General features: G+C 38.3%; 1 protein-coding gene across 5 annotated transcripts in view; it reads left to right on the forward strand.

The window, feature by feature from the left end:
• Ppm1b (protein phosphatase, Mg2+/Mn2+ dependent 1B) overlaps positions 1-16397 on the forward strand; it is a 53216-nt gene extending 36819 nt beyond the window's left edge. For 2 of the 5 annotated variants that reach the window (XM_040739130.1, XM_005077259.4), the window contains exons 4-6: positions 545-656; positions 1303-1360; positions 7059-8108. In XM_040739130.1, the coding sequence (XP_040595064.1) occupies positions 545-656; positions 1303-1360; positions 7059-7376 (488 nt within the window). In that variant the 3' untranslated portion in view covers positions 7377-8108. Of the gene's footprint in view, positions 1-544; positions 657-1302; positions 1361-7058; positions 8109-8920; positions 10663-15409; positions 15458-16108 lie in introns of those variants that run through there. The other 3 variants (XM_005077260.4, XM_005077261.4, XM_005077262.4) reach the window with 3 other exon arrangements.
• The last annotated feature ends 1695 nt before the right edge of the window (positions 16398-18092 follow it).

Here is an 18092-nt window from a genome sequence, read left to right on the forward strand (position 1 = left end):
CAGATCCCTAGTAAGCATGTAAAAACCAGTTGTTGTGGTGTATCCTCAAACAACAGAGGGACAGAGGGCAAAAAAGGGCAGATAAACTATAGGTCCAGTGAGAGACCCTTGCTTAAAAAGTAAGGCAGAAAGTAAACTGGACATGGCCTTTAGCTGCAGTATGTGTACTTGTGCACGTGCCGTGCACATATGCTACAGTGTTCGTCCATGAGTTATTCTGTTCCTGAGAATCATTCTTATTGGGCATAAACCATTTCAATCATTGACCTTTTTTCTTTTGAGACAATTTCTCTGTATAACAGCCCTGGCTGTCCTGGAACTCACTCTGTAGACCAGGCTGGCCTCGAACTCACAGAGATCTGCCTGCCTCTGCCTCCCGAGTGCTGGGATTAAAGTAGTTGCACCACCACCACCTGGCTGCTGCTGTTTTTCTTTACTGCCCTCTTATGGTTGACATTTAATTCTAGTTTATATTTTATGAAACTATGATAGAGTAAAGACATGTATGTCAATGACTTTTCATGTCCTGTTCCTAAACTTACAGAAATTATGGAGAAGTCTGGGGAGGAAGGAATGCCTGATCTTGCCCATGTCATGCGTGTTTTGTCTGCAGAAAATATCCCAAACTTACCTCCTGGGGGAGGGCTCGCCGGCAAGTAAGTAGAGCAGAAAGAGCTGATTTTGAATCCATTTTAAATTAGTAATTAAATCATTTTGAGTGAAAAAAATGAGAAGTAGATCATTTATCTAAATGTGAAGCACTTATCTAAAAAGATGGATTGTGTGCAGGGCGGGGTGTGGGTGTTCCTGCATGTGTCAGCACAGGCGTGTCAAGAGTGCTCTCTTGATGTCACATGAGTTCCAGGTATTGAGGAGCTCGCATTATCAGGCTTGGCAGAGAATACTTCACCCACTGAGCCGTCTCACCAGCCCAGGGTTGTGTTGTGTTTTGTTTTGAAGAAATATATTTTTCAAAGATAAATCTTTTGCTTAATAAGAACAATCAGAATTTGTAAGATCAAAAAATTATGAGTGGCCAGGCAGTGGTGGCTACATCTTTAATCCCAGTGCTGGGGGGCGGGGGCAGAGGCAGGTGAATCTCTGAGTTCAAGGCCAGCCTGGTCTACAGCGTGAGTTCTAGTATAGCCAGGGTTACTTAGAGAGACCCTGTCTCAAAAAAAAAAAATGCAATGTGGAAACAGTTCTCTTCAAATATTTGGTGTGACAGTACTTCCTGTAGTCAGTGCAACATTATTTGAAATATGAGGTTAAAATTATGCATAATACAAACTTTCTTTTTAGGCGTAATGTTATTGAAGCTGTTTATAGTAGACTGAATCCACACAGAGACAGTGATTCGGTAAGTCATAGTTTATTTCTTAACAATTTATAGTATTATATTATAAATACTAGATATAAATAATTCACATAGTGATGCCTATTTAACTGATCATTGCTTGCTGTTTTAAGGAGTCACTTGAAGTCTTAGAAAATTGTATTAGAGACATAAAATGCTGTTCTGTAGTTAGTTTTGTTGTCACTTTCAGATAACCTCTTTTTTGTTTGGGCTCTCTGTTTTCTCCCTGTCTCTGCCTTTCTTCCTCCTCCTTCAGACCTTCATTTTTGAGGGAAGAATGTACTGTCAAATAACTATTTTTTTTTTTCAGCTACCAGCACCAGAGGTTAGTAAGTTCTCTCAGTGCCCCTGTGTGCCCAAGTGAGATGCATGAGGATGTTTTGTCTAGCAGTGATGCGTGTGGCTGAGTGAATGAAGAGCGAGCTCCATTCTTTGACCTCTTACCCTGCTGCCCCAAGAATGATGGGCTGCAGCTTGCCCATTTGTGTAGCTCTGATGCTCAGAGCAGAAGAGGGACATTGCCCCTGTGTTTAGTTGGACTTAATTTTAAAGCAAATCATACAGAAATAGTTTGGGATAGAGTTTTCAAGTTTGGAGGTATCTAAATAAACGATGTAAGGTTTAATATATGTATTTCAAAGCTTTAAGGAAGCAACACTTGGTAATGTACCTTGAGAGGTAGACTTACCTCCATATCTGCAGACTCACTTCACTTGGTAGATATTGTAGCCATTAAATAGAATTTTTTCATTGTTTTTATTGCATTGCTTTCCTAGGATTCATCAATATAGTCTCTTAATAAAGTCAAAGTATAAGGGCTTTTTTTTGGGGGGGGTGGGGAAGGTGAGGGTGTGGCGATGGTGATGGCGTGTGTGTGACTCTAACCAGCTAGAACAGAGAACTGCTATGGTGAGAAATAAAATGAAAATGGTTACAAAGCTGCTGTTGCCAAGAGAGTGGCCTGTTGAACTGTTGAGTGAAGAGCTATACTATTTATTAGTAGTCTAAGTATGATAGACTAACATCATTACCTGTAAACACTCCACCTCCTGCTGGGGATTAATACATGCCGGGCATGTATTCTAACCCTGAGCTATATCCCTGGCCCATTTGTGATAGTTCTGCTATTTTAACATTTACAGTAAACTGTAGATTTTAGAAGTCAAATAGTTGTGGAGCAAATGAGCAGATGAAATAATCAGTCTAAACTCATTATTAAATACTAGATTAGAGAAGTTTATTCATTCAGTATAAAAGTTGACTGTGCAAACTAGAATCCTATTTTGGGAAGAGTTACCATACTCTTTTCAGGCATGTGCAACCATATTTTATTATCACTTTTTTTCTCTTATGTTCAAAATAAAAAAAATTGAGATAATAAGTGTGTGTCCAAAAGTTCACCTGGATGTCAGCCAGAGATTTAATAATTTAAACATACTCAGAAAGCTTAAGGAGGGCTCTTATAGGGCTGTTAGGTTGCTTGCTAATGGTATCCTTTTATTTAGTTCAGCGTTTTAGGGCATGTTCAGTCTTAGGAGTGCAGTGTCATTTAGGGACTGTTGATCAAGGGTTCAAAAATACCCAGACAGTTTTTAAGATGTGCATGTGTACTTTTCTTTATTAACAAATGTATCTGTGGCTTTCATCAGAATCTCATAGGAGTCAGTGTTCCCACCACCCAAGAATAATTGCCTAAAGGATTTTGCCATATATCCTAAATCTGAAAGTAAAACTATGTTTTAGCATAAGTGTTTTTAGAGAACCCAAGGTCTCTGATTACAGCTTTTCCCTTTTTCTAAAATGTTGATTGTGAGATCTGGGACTTAAGCCTGGTTTATTTTTGACTCTATCCCCAACACACACAGGAATCAATAATGGATGCTTGGTACAAGCTTGTTGGGAGGGACAAATGTAGCTCAGACAACCCAACATAATCTGTGAGCCTCCAGTCCAAATAACAGATAATTTCTCAAATAAAGTGATATCATCTGAGAAACGACACTAGAAGTTGACCTCTGACCTGCACATACCTGCAACAAAAGATTGCTGGACTGGAAAGAGAATTCAGCTGTTAAAGGCGAGGCTCACACTCAAAACATCAAGGAGGTTGCTCATTTCATAATAGTCTCTATTTTTTGTGTGTTGGTGTGTGATATGTAGTTACGCGTGCATATGTGTATGTGCTGCAGGTTAGGTAGCTTTCCTCAGTTGCTCTCCACCTTTGTGTTTAGAGACTTTAAAGTCTCTCACTGACCCTGAAGCTCATTAGTTTGGCTAGATTGATTGGCCAGGGATTCATTTGTATTGTGTCCTCTGTGTGTGTGTGTGTGTGTGTGTGTGTGTGTGTGTGTGTGAGAGAGAGAGAGAGAGAGAGAGAGAGAGAGGGTGTGTGTGTGTGTGTGAGAGAGGGTGTGTGTGTGTGTGTGAGAGAGGGTGTGTGTGTGTGTGAGAGAGGGTGTGTGTGAGAGAGAGGGTGTGTGTGTGAGAGAGAGAGAGAGAGAGAGAGAGAGAGAGAGAGAGAGAGAGAGAGAGAGAGAGAGAGAGAGAGAGAGAGAGAGAGCGTGCGTTGGGGAGAGAGAGAGGATGAATGGAAATGTAGGCATGTAGAAGTCAGAAGACAAACTCAGGTGTCCATTCTTGCCTTCCATGTTTGAGACAAGGTCTCTTTGTTTCTCCACTGTGTGTGCCAGGCTAGGTGGCCTGTAAGCTTCCAGCAATTCTCCTGTCTTGGCCTTCTATCTCCCTGGGTATACTGATGTTGTTACAGGCTTGTGCTTTTATGTGGTTTCTGGGAATTGTAACTCAGGATGGCAGGTTCTGCAGCAAGCACCTTTACCCAGCCGTGAGCCATCTCTGCAGCCTGTTAGTTAATCTTTCCCGTGTGCTTAGCTCTCATTGCCAGCACTAGCTTGGCAGGCAGCAAGCTCATGATCCTTCTGTCTCCTAGCAGTGGGGTTGCTTCTGTGGACACTGGGGTCCGAATTCAGGTCCTTAGGCTTGAGCAGCTAGGGCCCTGTGGTGCCAAGGATGTGTTTTTGTATTTTTTATTTACTGGTTTCAGGGATAGTGAATTGTTAAAAGATGGTTGGCATAGGCCTTTAATTCCAACATTTGGGAGGCAGAGACAGGTGGATCTCTGATTCTGGTCACCCAGGGCTACCAAGAGAAACCTTGTCTCATAAAGCCAAAAGGAAAAAAAGATAGTCTTGCAAAACTGCCACTACTATAGTGCAGACAGTGTAAAGGACATATTAGAACCCACTACAGTGGACTCACATGTAACAGCCTTACTCCAGTCCTACTTGAAGTAGGTTAGGTGAGCCATGACTGTATACTGAGTCTATATAATTTATGAGCAATAGGACAGTGAAGCCAGGGTAGCTACTCTGCATGCTCGTCAGTTGCCCATTCGAAGCAGATATTGATGTCCTACAGTTCATTTTAAAAATAATAAGGAAGCCTTTTGTTTATTAGAGGCTGGGGGAGTGCTTTTACCGTGTCTGTGATGCACCATTAAATGAAACATTTCTCTTTTTGAAGCTCTGATGAAAGACAGTGATTGGAAATGCAGTTATCTTGTCCAATCATAACTCTTGCTGAACACGGTCAGATGGGGACCCTGAGGGGAATACAATTTTTTTGTAGTACAAGGGGAAAGATAATAGGAAAAGGATATAAGAAAATCTTAGTAAAGAACTCATTCTGCAGAAATAGTTAATTTGACAGTTAAAAATATGCTCGTAGAAAATAGGAAAATTGAAAGCAAGGATAACCCACTACCCTGTGTCACTGTATCATCACGTTTCTTAGAAAGCATAACATACTACCATTGCCCTGTGTCACTGTGTCATCACGTTTCTTAGAAAGCATAACATACTACCATTACCCTTTGTCACTGTATCATCATGTTTCTTACTCTTTAAGCACTTTAGGGACATCTTATTTTTATTTCATGTGAATGAGTGCTTTGCTTGCAGATATGTCTGCATCATTTATGTTTCTGTTGCTCAAGGCTTTGGATCTCCTGGGACTGGAGTTACAGACAGTTGTGAGCAGCCATGTGGGTTCTGGGAGGTGACTTGGGTCCTCTCTAGGAGCAGCCAGTGGTCTTAACCACTGAGCCCACCATCTCTCCCACCTCTCTTTCCCAGATCTGAAGAGAAACCAGAGTATCCCAGAGCTTTCAATATATAAAAATAAGCACATCTTTGCTTTTTGCCATAAGGACAATTTTTTAGGCACTTGGGTCCTTTCTCTCACTTTTCTCATGAACACTGTGATTTTTACTATGTGGTTTTATTAATGCTATGTCTCCAAAGATAGTTAAGACTACATCTTAGAGCCTCTATCAGTAACCTGTTTCTTTTTAAGTTCCTAACATTTGGTAGTGAAAACTTCCAAATATGTTGAAAATTGAAATGACAGTGACTATTACAGATTCCAGTTGTTCACATTTTGCTTTAGTTGCTTTGTATATCTTAATGTCTATGCATATATACACTATATATCAAATCTTTTTGTGACTAACCGTTTGGAAACAAGTTAAAGACATCACAATATTTTACCTGTTTAGCATTTCAGAGCATGGCTTATTTTAGAATTAGAACATTTTTCTGTGTGGCAATAATAACATCATATCTAGGGAAATGAAATCTTATGATGCCATGAAATGCCAAATTTAAACTATTTGTTCCTGAAGTAACTATTACTGTTGTTTTCAAACACTCAAGTCAGGAGTATAATCGTGCTTCCAATTTTTTGTGTGTGTGCTTGATAACTTGGAGGAAGGAGCCTTAGCCAGCCTCCTTTCTGGGTTTGCACAACTGTTTTCTCGAGGTTCATTAGCTTACTCCTCCATCTCTGATCTCTGGTACATAGGGAGCTAGCGTTATTAGCTTCTTTTGAACATTTTGGAAAGAATGCACGATATGACTCGAGATGGTATACATAGAGGGGGTATGTATGTGAGGCTGTCATGGCGCACTTGAGGGGCACGTGTGTGAGGCTGTCTTGGTATACATGAGGGCACATGTGTCAGGCTGTCTTGAGTTCAGTCCTCAGCTTTACTCATTGGCATGGATAATGGGGGCTTTCTCTGCTAAGAAGCTTAAGTAGACATCATTTAGAAACCTGTGGAATTTGCAGTATTTAGTGTTTAAAATGATGTATTTTATCTAGAGGTGGCTTTATTAAAATACTGCATTCTAAGGTAAAAATAATTTTCAAAAGTTTTTACATCTCTAAAAGAATCCATTTTAAATTTTTATAGTTTTACATTTGTGTCTTTTCTCCTACTCACCATTTAGCAGAAATGAAGAAACTAAAATTCTGATGGCTGCTCTTCTGTCCTTTGCCTCACTTTTAAAACCCTATTTTCCTTTGAACTAAATAATTTTAGCCAGCAATTTTTTAAGTAAGTTATTTTAGGAAATATTTGTGTAAGAGTTCTAAAATCAAAGTCCGTATCTGATTAAGATGGTAAATGGAGTAAGACATAAACTAGTTCATGGTAATTGGCTAAGAATAACTTGATGTTACAGTTTTTATTAATCTACACAGGTAAGAACTGATGTTTAATGAAAATGTTTGCTTATTTATGTTTCTTATGGTAGAAGAGATAGAGCTTTGTGTGATGTGTTTTGAAATACATGTGATATCCTAGTTTGTCTACTGACACTGGGGTCTTAAATCTTAACAAAAGGCCTCCGATGAAGCAGAGGAAAGTGGATCACAGGGGAAATTGGTGGAAGCTCTCAGGCAAATGAGAATTAATCATAGGGGAAACTACCGACAACTTCTGGAGGAGATGCTGACTAGTTACAGGCTAGCTAAAGTAGAGGGAGAAGAAAGCCTGGCTGACCCAGCTGCTGCAGCTGCTTCTGCTTCTGCTTCTGTGAACAGTGATGCTGGAAACCCAGTGGCAATGCAGGAAAGACACACTGAATCAGAAAGTGGTCTTGCTGAATTAGACAGCCGAAATGAAGATGCAGGGACAAAGATGAGTGGCGAAAAAATATGACCTTTTTGGGAAATATTTTTGTGATCTTGATTTGACAGTTTTTACTTAGGAAATATAATGTGTGCATTTATATAATCATTTTGTTATTTGAATCTTGGAAAACTAGTTTTCTTATATTCCTATAGCCTTGTTTTTTAAAGGCCTTTGCATACATCTTTATGATAGTTTTAAATTGACTATTTATAGTATTTTGAATTTAATGAAGTGATACATCATTTCACATTGTATGCCAGAAATTAGGTTACTGTTATTAAACTCAGTAGTTAATCTTAATAGCTAGGATTAGAGATTGCTGATTGGAAAGACAACTATACATTGTGAAAAACAAATTGTTAATGTAGAATTATACTCTGCTTATTTTATATACTCATACATGTGTAGTTAGCTTTGTAATGCTTTTGTTTACTTACTACTTTAGTTCTTCAGAGTGGCTGGTGCTGGCCTATAACTTCTTTCAGACATAATAATGTGTGTGCTATTTTGATCTGTTTATGTTTTACATCTCTGTGGTTTTATTTTTAGAACTTGTTGAGATACTGGATGTGTGGTTATTTTCCCTTTCTCTGTATTCTTTATAAAACTTTTTTTAAAGAAATGTGTATTAGTCATATATCTTTCATTTGTATATTCTGTATAGCTTACTATACATATAAAAATGTATGTCAACCAAGTGTTTAGAATGAAATTATCAGTGTTTAAGTCCAAATAAAGCATGTGATATGGAATAATCTATGCATGTTGTACTTTATTTAGTTTTATTTAACAATCAGATTTGGGATACTGAAAAACTTCCTAAAATTCATTCATAACTATTAAATTCAGCACACTTTGACTTAGATGGGTTTTTTTTTTAATCAACAAAAGAGAAAACCATTTTAATTAAATATGTCTTACTTACTCAAAAGTAACTCAGTTCTGCTGCCTTTTTCTGTGGTATGGAACACTCACCCTTGGATAGTTTGGCACCTGTTTAAGAAAGATAGCCCATGAGTATTTCAAAGGTTGCATCAATTTCCAATTTCGGTATGAGTATTCATCAGGCATTCATTAACAAATATAAGACTCCTAAGCTATTTTAAAAATAGATGTGAGTTTTACCTTGGTTAAGATAGATATTTTAAATGAAGGGTGCTATAAGTCCTCAAAGTATTTTAAACAATTTTTCAGCTATACATTACCTTATGTTTGTATTCTATAATTTTGTGTTTAACGTTGCTTAAAGTACTATAATTTAAAAGTTTGGTTCTTCAAATGTTGGAGCTAGTATTTTGATACATTTTTTTTTCCAAACAAGAATATTTTTTAAAGTGTTTTTGAGAAAGGAAAGCCATTAGGCAGAGAGGGAGAAGGAAATCCCAACTGTCATCTATGATAATACACATGTGTGCACATATTATACATTACACGCACCTCTCTGTTAAAATGACCTTTTCAAACAAAGAAGGAAGGTAATTTGTTCACCTGGTTTGTTTTCTTTTGAAAGTCAGTCTGCGCTGAGTGGTGCAGGTACATAATAACAATATTCTTCCTTTTCTCTTCTTTAGGGCGCTGGAGATCTAGAAGACTCATGATAGCCTTATAACCCTTCTAATGCTTTTGAAACTTTTAGTCACATTTTCTTCAATACAAGGGGAAATACTCTTGTGGATTCCCACTGTTTTGGATATGAGCAGAAAACCATTAGCATTTCCCATCATTTGTTCACATTTGTATTTCCTGGTAATCGCCACTCATAGCATTGCCTGTACTCTACAGTATTTTTTTTTTTTTAAACCAACCTCAGGCATCTGGTTACAACTGTATTGCATTTTTGACCCTAGGGAAAAAAAGGAATTATTTTACCACAAATCAACAAATTGTGCCTGAGGTGCATGGGAATATAGTTAGTTATACTCTGATGATACATTTTGGGTCCCCTCCCCCCTTTTTAAGCCAAACAAAACACAACATATAAGCATGTAAGAGTAAAGAATTGTAAGAAAAGTTCCAGGTTTTTAGTTCGCCAAGTTGGAAGCCTTTTGTAGTTATGTGGTTTGGAATTTCATTGAGAAATTACTATAGGATATGTATTTATTATTAATTGTTATTTAAATTTTTTCCAATTTCCTTGTATTACCAAACTGGGTTCTCCAATAATGTTCACTTTGTAACATTGTCTTGCTTCAAAATGGTGTTTGGCAATAATATAAAGCCTTACAAATTTTACACGTGTCTACTAAGTCCTTCAACTCTTACTAGAAAATCTTTTGAAACCAAATGAATTAATTTATGGCTATTTATAATTTGCTTTGTCATCTTACTACTTTGAATTCTTTTAATTGATGAGATTTGCCTTTATAATGTAAATTGTGATTTTCTTTTTGTTTTACATGTGGGTTTCTATAGTTTTAATTTTTCAACTTTTAAGATACAAGTTTTATGTAATTTGGTATAATTTTTAACTGTTATTTTAAAACCTCAGAATATCACATTGAAGTACTATAAATACATTTAAAAGTATCTATTTTAGATCTAAGGAAATCTACAGAGATATTTTCATGGGTTCAGTAACTGATCATTTTGTAATACTGGGCACGGTACAGAGTGGCTGTCACATAAGGTACTTAATTATTTAGTTCTATTTTTACAATAACTTTGAATTCTTGGAATTTTTTCCCTTTCGTTTTGCATGTGTTAAATTCAATGCTGAACATGAGAAGTAAAATATTTATCGAAAAGTTAGCGAAGTTCAAAGAAGTAATGGATGTATCCATTTGTACATGGTTTACATGTTGTGGATGCTTTGCAAGCATTTTCCTCTCTGTTTTAATTGTGTTTCAGCAGGTAGTAGTTGCCTTTGTGTGCAGTTAAAATGAGTTGTCATCTGGTCCTATGTGAGATGGAATTCATGGATGGAATTTCTGTATTATTTTCCTGAAACTGTTTCTGGGAGCCACACATTTGAATACAGACAGCTTTCTTGATCACTTGGTTTCTTGTGCACCTGATTTTTCTCTAAAAGGAATTACTGCCACCATATATTTTAATTATTCTGTTGATTTTAGCCTTGTAAGTTAAAGTGCTTTACATGATGGTGTTAAAAGCTACTTGTCCCTTTACTGGGGCTTGGGGCAGGGGCTGTTAAAAGATGGGGAATGATGAATGCAAAATGGTTTATTGTTTAACCTGTCCACTCTGATCCGACCCTGTACTGATAGTACCTTTCTGGTATGGTATTGTGATGTTTCATACGATGCAGTGAACATAACTAACTTGTTGCCTAAATAAAGAATCGATTTTAAAACAATGTGACATACTACTCTTTGGTGTGATTTTCAAAAATAAAAGTGCAACTTTGATTGTGGTTTTAACTATGAATCATGTGCATACTTGAGAAAATACTGATATGAACATAGATGAACTCTAATGCTAAAGAGGCATCAGGCAGGCCAGGTAGGGCAGTAGGTAATTTCTCTGCTCTAAATCGCCTGTTAGCTACTTGAGCGGAACATCTCTTGGGAGGTTGGTGGTCCTCGTGTTGGAAATACTGTGTATATATCCCCAGTGAGAGGAATCGTGTTGAATGTTTGTTCTTGTGAACTTTGTAGTGCAGTTATTTGTGAAATTTGATCTCAGGACCCATTTGCAATCTTAAATTGTAACTATCACAGAAAATTTTTTGCTTTGTGGATTCTGCTGGTGCTTATTGTATTGGAATTTAAAGCAGTTTTTTTTTGGTATGTAATTGTAAAACCCCATGTTGGTGGAAATAACCTTGGTTTATTAAAGATAATTTTCCAAATATAAACAAAGTGACAAGATGTGGTGCTAGTTTTCACTTTTCAGCTTTGGGCTGTGTTCTTCCCTTTGCTTTTCAGTGTGTGTTTTCTTGTGTGTGCGTCTGTCATATTGTGGCGTTTGTTGAAATCTGCCCATACACAGATACCTAGCTAGGAAAGAGAATGTGGGGTCTGAGGCCTTCCTTTGAGAACACTTGACTGTTGATGAAGCCCTTCGGGTCTGTCTTTCAATTTGGTCTTATTTCTACCAACCAGTGAGTGAAGGCCCTTAGGGGAATACTAGTTCACTGAATTGCTTAATTCTTTTGAATGCTGACATTTTTGTTGTACAATAGTTAAATTTTATTTGCTAATCTTTTAAGTATTGAGACGCTATCAAGCTCATGGTGTTGGGAAGAGATTTTCAGAATTTTAATATCATTTTGAAAGGTGAAATTTTATCACCGGCAACGAATACTGTCTGTTGTTTTCCTGGAGTGACATGCTTGAATCATTTATTGTGGAGGAAATGTCTCCTGAATAATCATAGTCTGTCATTCTTTGACATTAGCAATGTTTTTTTGTTGTTGTTGTTTTTCATGAAAAATGGCTAGTTCTGTCCACAGCTCAAATAGTAGTCCCTTAGAACCAGTACTAGCCATTTCACCACATATGATTTTAAAAAGATGTACATTTAAGATTAGGAGTTACATTTCGAGGTGATCTTGGATCCCCTAAATTTGCTGGAGGCAGGTAAAAAGTGTTCAGGGATATTACATTGAATTTTTTATAAGCTAAGGAATCCCTAGATGTGCAGAAAATCCATTGTAGTTAAGGGGTAGTCAGATGTAGTGATCATTAGCACTAGAATTTAAGTGATTTTATTTCAGTGCTTCTGTTTTTTTTCTCCCCCATTGAACTTTGGGAATATTTCTCTGGGCCCCAAAGAGAAAACTAGGTAAGTGTTTGATTTGTTTATTTCCCTTTGTTCTCCTGGAAGTCTAGCCCAGGGTCTTCATTGTAACAGGAAAGAGTTGTTCCTGCTGCCTAAGTCATACGTGCATTTTACATCAATGTGATCTAGAAGTAAAGATATCCCTTCCTAATGTGTTGCCCAAAAAATGTTCCATGGGTAGCTGTTGTCAACTCCAGAGTGCTTCTGCTTTTTTCCTGTTTGGGCCATACTACGTAGCCCTAGCTGGCCTCACCTCCTTCTGTCTCTTGTGGATACAGAGTTACCAACTTTGAGAAGATGGAAATTAGGAAGTCAGTTGTCCTAAGTAGTTTCAGAAGATGAAACTAAATGGTTACTCTTACAAGAAAGGGCACTTGGAATAAGCACTTGCCTGAATTCTGAGTGGTGTTGGCCACCTCTGCTTTGCCCAACTGTCTGATATTGTGACCTACTTGTATATAGAAGGTGGGAGAAGAATGGGCGGGGGTCTTGGAAGAGATCATCACTGCTGTCACTGCTTGACTTTGCAGTGCACACTAGTGTCCAGGAGTCAGAGGCAGAAAAGAAGTTTGAGGCCAGTTTGAGCTACGTAGTTAAGACCCTATCTCAAACATAAAACCATCTCCCTTTCCCCACAGATCTACCCACCATGTTTTGTTTTGGGTGTATTATGGAGAGGAATTTGTTTCCTAGCCTCAGGCTTAAACTTAACCTGTTACATTTCTTTTATATCCTTCACTTCAAGATAGAGAGTAGGCTGGGCGTTGGTGGCACACACCCTTAATCCCAGCACTCAGGAGACAGAGGCAGGTGGATCTCTGTGAGTTTGAGGCCAGCCTGGTCTACAGAGTGAGTTCCAGGACAGCCTTCAAAGCTACAGAGAAACTTGAAACTTGAAAAAAAAAAAAAAAAGAGTGATTAAGTAGTAATAAACACAGACATAGTATTCCATTTTATGACTGTACCATTCAAGTATTGCTTATTATAAACATCTGGTCCTGCACATGCTCTTGGCGTGTGATACAGCTCTAGACTGGTGCTTCTAGAATAAGGTGACTGGGTCGTTGAGCTTTCATCTCTCTGAAGCATTATGCTAAGGATGCAAAGATAAGTACCACAGTCCCAGAATGTCTCCATCCCACCCCATCCTCATCAATACTCCATTGTCTACCTTGAGTTTTGTCAGGGAGGCCAGCAATTTCCTGTTAACCTCATATTTCTCATTACATGTGAAAATGTATGTGAATTGGCCTTCTGAGTTTCTTCTCTGAATTTATTCTCACATCCTTGGAACCACTGTTCTTTTGAGTCTGTCTCTTTCCCATTTATCTTTTCTTTACCATAGTTTCTGGTCTTTGTTCTTTGAGCTCAAACTTTTATCTCCTGTTACTTTGTCTGTTCTTATTTAACATTTTACTTTGTGGTTTCTGTGAAAGCATCCCATACATAGTTGCTAATGTTTCCAGTTGGTTGGATTTCTGTTGTTGAGACATGTTTTACTTTGTAGGTCTAGAACTCCATTTTGTAGTCCAGGCTGACCTCAACCTCACAGTTCTTTGTCAAGCCTCCCAAATGCTGGGGTACCTGCAGAACTGCTGCCCAGCTCTTTAGTTCTTCTGTTTGGGTTTTCCTTTTGCTTAGTTTTAAAGTGTAAGCTTGTAGAGATCCAATTCATGATGACAGTGGGAGGGTTATTCCAGCAGTCTCCATGTAAGCTTGTTTCAAAGCCTAAAGTAAGCAGGCTGTACTCACTGTTGAGTATAGCTTTCATTCACCACTGCCCAGACCGTTCCAGGTTCCCCCCACTCCCTGTACTTAACTAATCAGTCTTGGATGCTACCCTAATCCCAACTAATCCATGTCAGTTCCTTGAAGTGACTGTCTCTAGACTTTCCTAATTTAAGACAGATATTACTAAGGAAAAATAGCCCCATGAGAGAAATATGTTATACGCTTAAGTTGACTACAAACTGCTTTATTCTGTCTGTAGTATCTGAATTTCGAGACTTCCTCTATCAGAAGTGTCTTAACTGTCATCTGCAAAGCCATCATGGCTCAGTGGTGCCATGCCCACTTGGTCGGGCTTGTTACTAGTTTAGTTCATGACTGAGTCCTGTACTGTTGGACTATGTTTGTTACATTCAAATGCTGTTTGAAATAATTCCAGAGGACCACCTTGATTCAAGCATATAAGTCAGAGTCTAAGCCTTAGACGCTACTTACAGTACTATGTAATGAATTTAGTACCGCCTTGTTCTGGAGTTGGAATGTCATGTTTCTTTATGACGTGTGGTGTGGACAGCCTGTGGGTGTGTTGTGTGAATGAGGTACAAAAGCAGTGCACACGACTCTAAAGAAGACTGACTGCTTCTGTTGAGACAGGGACTTCCTGTGCCCCGGGCCCAGCCTCCAGTGTTTGGGAGTCGGGCATGTGCCACCTAGCCCAACTAGAAGAATGATTACTCCTTGAGGGGCATTCAGGAAAGCAAGTTTTCATTTTTTTCCTTAAAGAAAAAGACATCAAAACATTGACAACTGTGAAATTTGTGTATCAGTTATAAAGTGAGTGAATGCTGCTTTCTGTAATTTTTTTTTCAGTTCAAACTTATTTCCCTTTCATTTCTGTTGCATGGTTTTATACTCAAGGGATGATTTATATTCCACTGAAATGTTGCCAGGTGTCTGTTTGAGCTCCCACTCCCCACCCCACCCCCACTTTCTCATTTTGCACATTTCCAGTTTGGTGGGTGAATATCATTGGGTACTTATTTAATTCCCAATTATTATATAGCATGTGAACTTTTACTCTCATTTGTTTAAATATGTCTTTTATTAAAGTTTGCTTGTATATTGTGTTAGTTATTTTTCTTTACATTTAGCAAATTAACAGTTTTACATCTTCATGAATTATTTCTTCTTTCTCACTGTAATGTTTATGGTTTGTTGTTTGTTAGTGCAGGATATGGAGGAATTCTTAAGCATAGTGTCGCAGCATCCTCTAAGTCGTAGATCCTGCTGTGGTTTTTCTAGTGGGTTAGCTTTCCCTCAAGCAGAGTAAGGGCTTTCAGCTGTGATGGGGTATGTATACTACAGAGGTCTGAGTCTTAGGTCTGAACACTACTATAGAGTTCTTACTGATCAGAACATCTTTATCCCTGGGGTATGAGTTCTAACTCAAAATCAGTAATGATTTTTGGTTTCGCTATGAAGTTTTTGAAGTAATTTATATATACTGAAAAGATCTTAGGTGTTAAATTTGATTAACATTACGGAATCATTTACATTCAAAAGTTTTAGAATATTATCATTTTCTTCAACAGTTTTACCAACCTTCAATTTCATACACTGACAATGTTTTCATGTTATGAGTAAGTAAATGCAATTTTTCCTTTAAGACTTTGTTCTTTCTAGTAAATACAGGTACAGACATTTAATACAACTGGAACTTAAGGATCAAAATCTAATACAGCATCTTCCTGTAACTCTCCCATTACCCAATGGTTCCAGCTGTTGCAGAAGCCAGCCTTTCCCTATTCTTTATAGTCACTGTTTATTTGCTTGTATTTTATGGACATCCCATGTCACTCTACTGAGCAGTATCATGTCATCTTGAATATCAGTCAGCTTTATTATATTCTTGATTATCTGTGCCCCTCATTCTCCTTTTACAAAAAAAAAGTTGAATGTGTTTACTCCTCAGGATGAGCTTTGGATAATGTGGGGAATATTTCCCTGTTGGCTGTGTTTTTAAATGCATAGATTGAATTGCTGGTGGGTGATATTTTGAGCACGGAATTTATGTCCATTTCAGGAAGATGCTACATCTTTCTAATTACAGAGGTGTTTATCACCCCCACTACTGTTCAGTTCCCTTTATATGGGCTGCTTTCTTAAATTAGTTCCTTATTTCCTATCTGGTAGTGCTCTTATGTACTATACTATTCCTTTACTCCCCAAAATAGGGCTTAGCCATTAGTTACGTAAAAGCAAATGGTCTCAATGTCTATCATTTCCACCAGATGGCAGTCTTGGGCACATCCATTTGTAAACCCAGCTGAGAACTCTGGTGACAAAGCAGTGGCTGATCAACCTACCAAGAGCCCAGAAGTACAAAGAAGAACAAGGTTTTTGTTTTGCTTTCCTAAACTTGAAAGAAAGAGCGAGTCCAGCGGTGCATCATTCCAGTGTCTGTCCTGCTGTGAGCTTTCATCTTTAGCCCATCAGAGAAGGCAGAGAAGAGCTCCCACCTTGGCTTTTTAGCCTTTGCTTTTCCACGGTCATGCAATAAATATTTGTGGCTTCTTGGTAGCATCTGTGGTTTTATTCCAGGGACTATTGTGATAAAAGCATTAATCTGTTGTTACCATTTCCTCCTCTCACCTCCCCATTCCATGCACCATTCAAACCAGGAGCTATTGAGTTGCTGTGTGCTGTGGAAGCTCTTTCAGCTAGTTCTTGCCATCCTAGATCTCTTGAAAGGAGCTGGTGTTTGTATTTAATGTGGAAGCAAGAGGTTTGTACATGGATACAAATCTTCACTTCAGGCCCTTTTTGATTTAATACAGGTCCCTTGCAGGACCTGTATTGAGAAATGCAAGAAATAGAGATTAGCTTGTTCAGGCAAATTATTTGCCATTAGGTATACCTGCAAGTGGTCTGAGTAACCTTTGTCTTACACTTTGTTTAGAGTAAATGAGTTGAAACCCAGGGTTTCAAGTGTGCTAAAGAAGCATTCTACTACTGAGTACCACAGCCATACTCCTCTTGTAGTGTTTGTCATGACTGTTTATTATTCAGTGTGCTTCATAGTTAGGGAATGGTACAGTTGTACCCACAGCATAAACATACCTTTGTGAGCGATGGAATTCTCACTCAGTATCGACAGTGCATGAAAATCTGGCAGGATAAAAAGCACATTTGGTTTCTGAGCACAAAGCTTCATCAAGGTTAATGTTGCTCTTCCCAGGGACTGTGAGGCAGACTCAGTGAGGGTGGACAACTGTTTCAGGAAAAAACATGGAAAGGTTTCTTGGAGGTTTCAGATCCCTGGATACTTCAGTTATACAAAAGAGCAAACCTCAGTGTGGTGGACTAACTTCTGCATATTTAGTCTGCATTGCCATGCATGTTGAAATGCATTCAATGATTATGCCCTTAATTGATTTTTGTGTGCCCAGACATAATTTTTTAAGCATAGCAGAGTTAGAATTTGTTAGAATTAGCTACTTTTCAAGTTCCGGGGTGGGAGGGGTAACCAAAATCATAAACCCATCACCCAAATGCAGACAGGTTATATAGAATAGTTTTTGAAAAGGAATTCCCCAAAAACTCATAGTTGACTTCAGCTATCAGCCCAAAAGTAGCCAGTGAGAAAGACAAAGGGAAGCAGTAAGGCTGTAGATGTCATATGTTAGACCTGTTTTTCTATGTATGGTGTCATTTAAACATTTTAGGGTCACAAGGTTGCTTGTCATTAATTGCGATGATCTGTGTTAGGTTCCTGGGACCCACATGGTGGAAAGGAAGAGACCTGACTCCTGTAAGCTGCCCTCTGCATTCTGTGGTACACATGACCACACACAGCCAACACAGAGTAGATGTAATTTTAAAATTACTTTAGAGCCAGCAAGGTGGTGGCTAAGAACACCAGCTGCTTGCTATTCCCGCAGTCCAGGGTTCGATTCCCAGCACCATGTGGTGAATTATAACCATCTGTAACTCCAGTCCCAGAGCATCTGATGCCCTCCTGGCCTCCATGGGTACCAGATGTGTATAGACTTACATGCAGACATTTGCACACATAAAGTGGGGGGGGGCATTAAAATGTAAGTGCTGGGATTAGGTTCTGGTCCTTGTTATTGACTGAGCTCTCCCTGCAGCATGTCAGAGATGTAACCTTTTAACTTAGGTTTCCAGCTAGTTTTGAGTGAAAATTTTAACCTCTTACAATTTTTACCCCCTGTACTGCCTGCTTATTGCCTTTGTTCCTTTTTCTCACCTCCT

The sequence above is a fragment of the Mesocricetus auratus genome, unplaced genomic scaffold (assembly GCF_017639785.1).
Source record: "Mesocricetus auratus isolate SY011 unplaced genomic scaffold, BCM_Maur_2.0 Super-Scaffold_100676, whole genome shotgun sequence".
NCBI classification, from domain to species: Eukaryota; Metazoa; Chordata; class Mammalia; order Rodentia; family Cricetidae; genus Mesocricetus; species Mesocricetus auratus.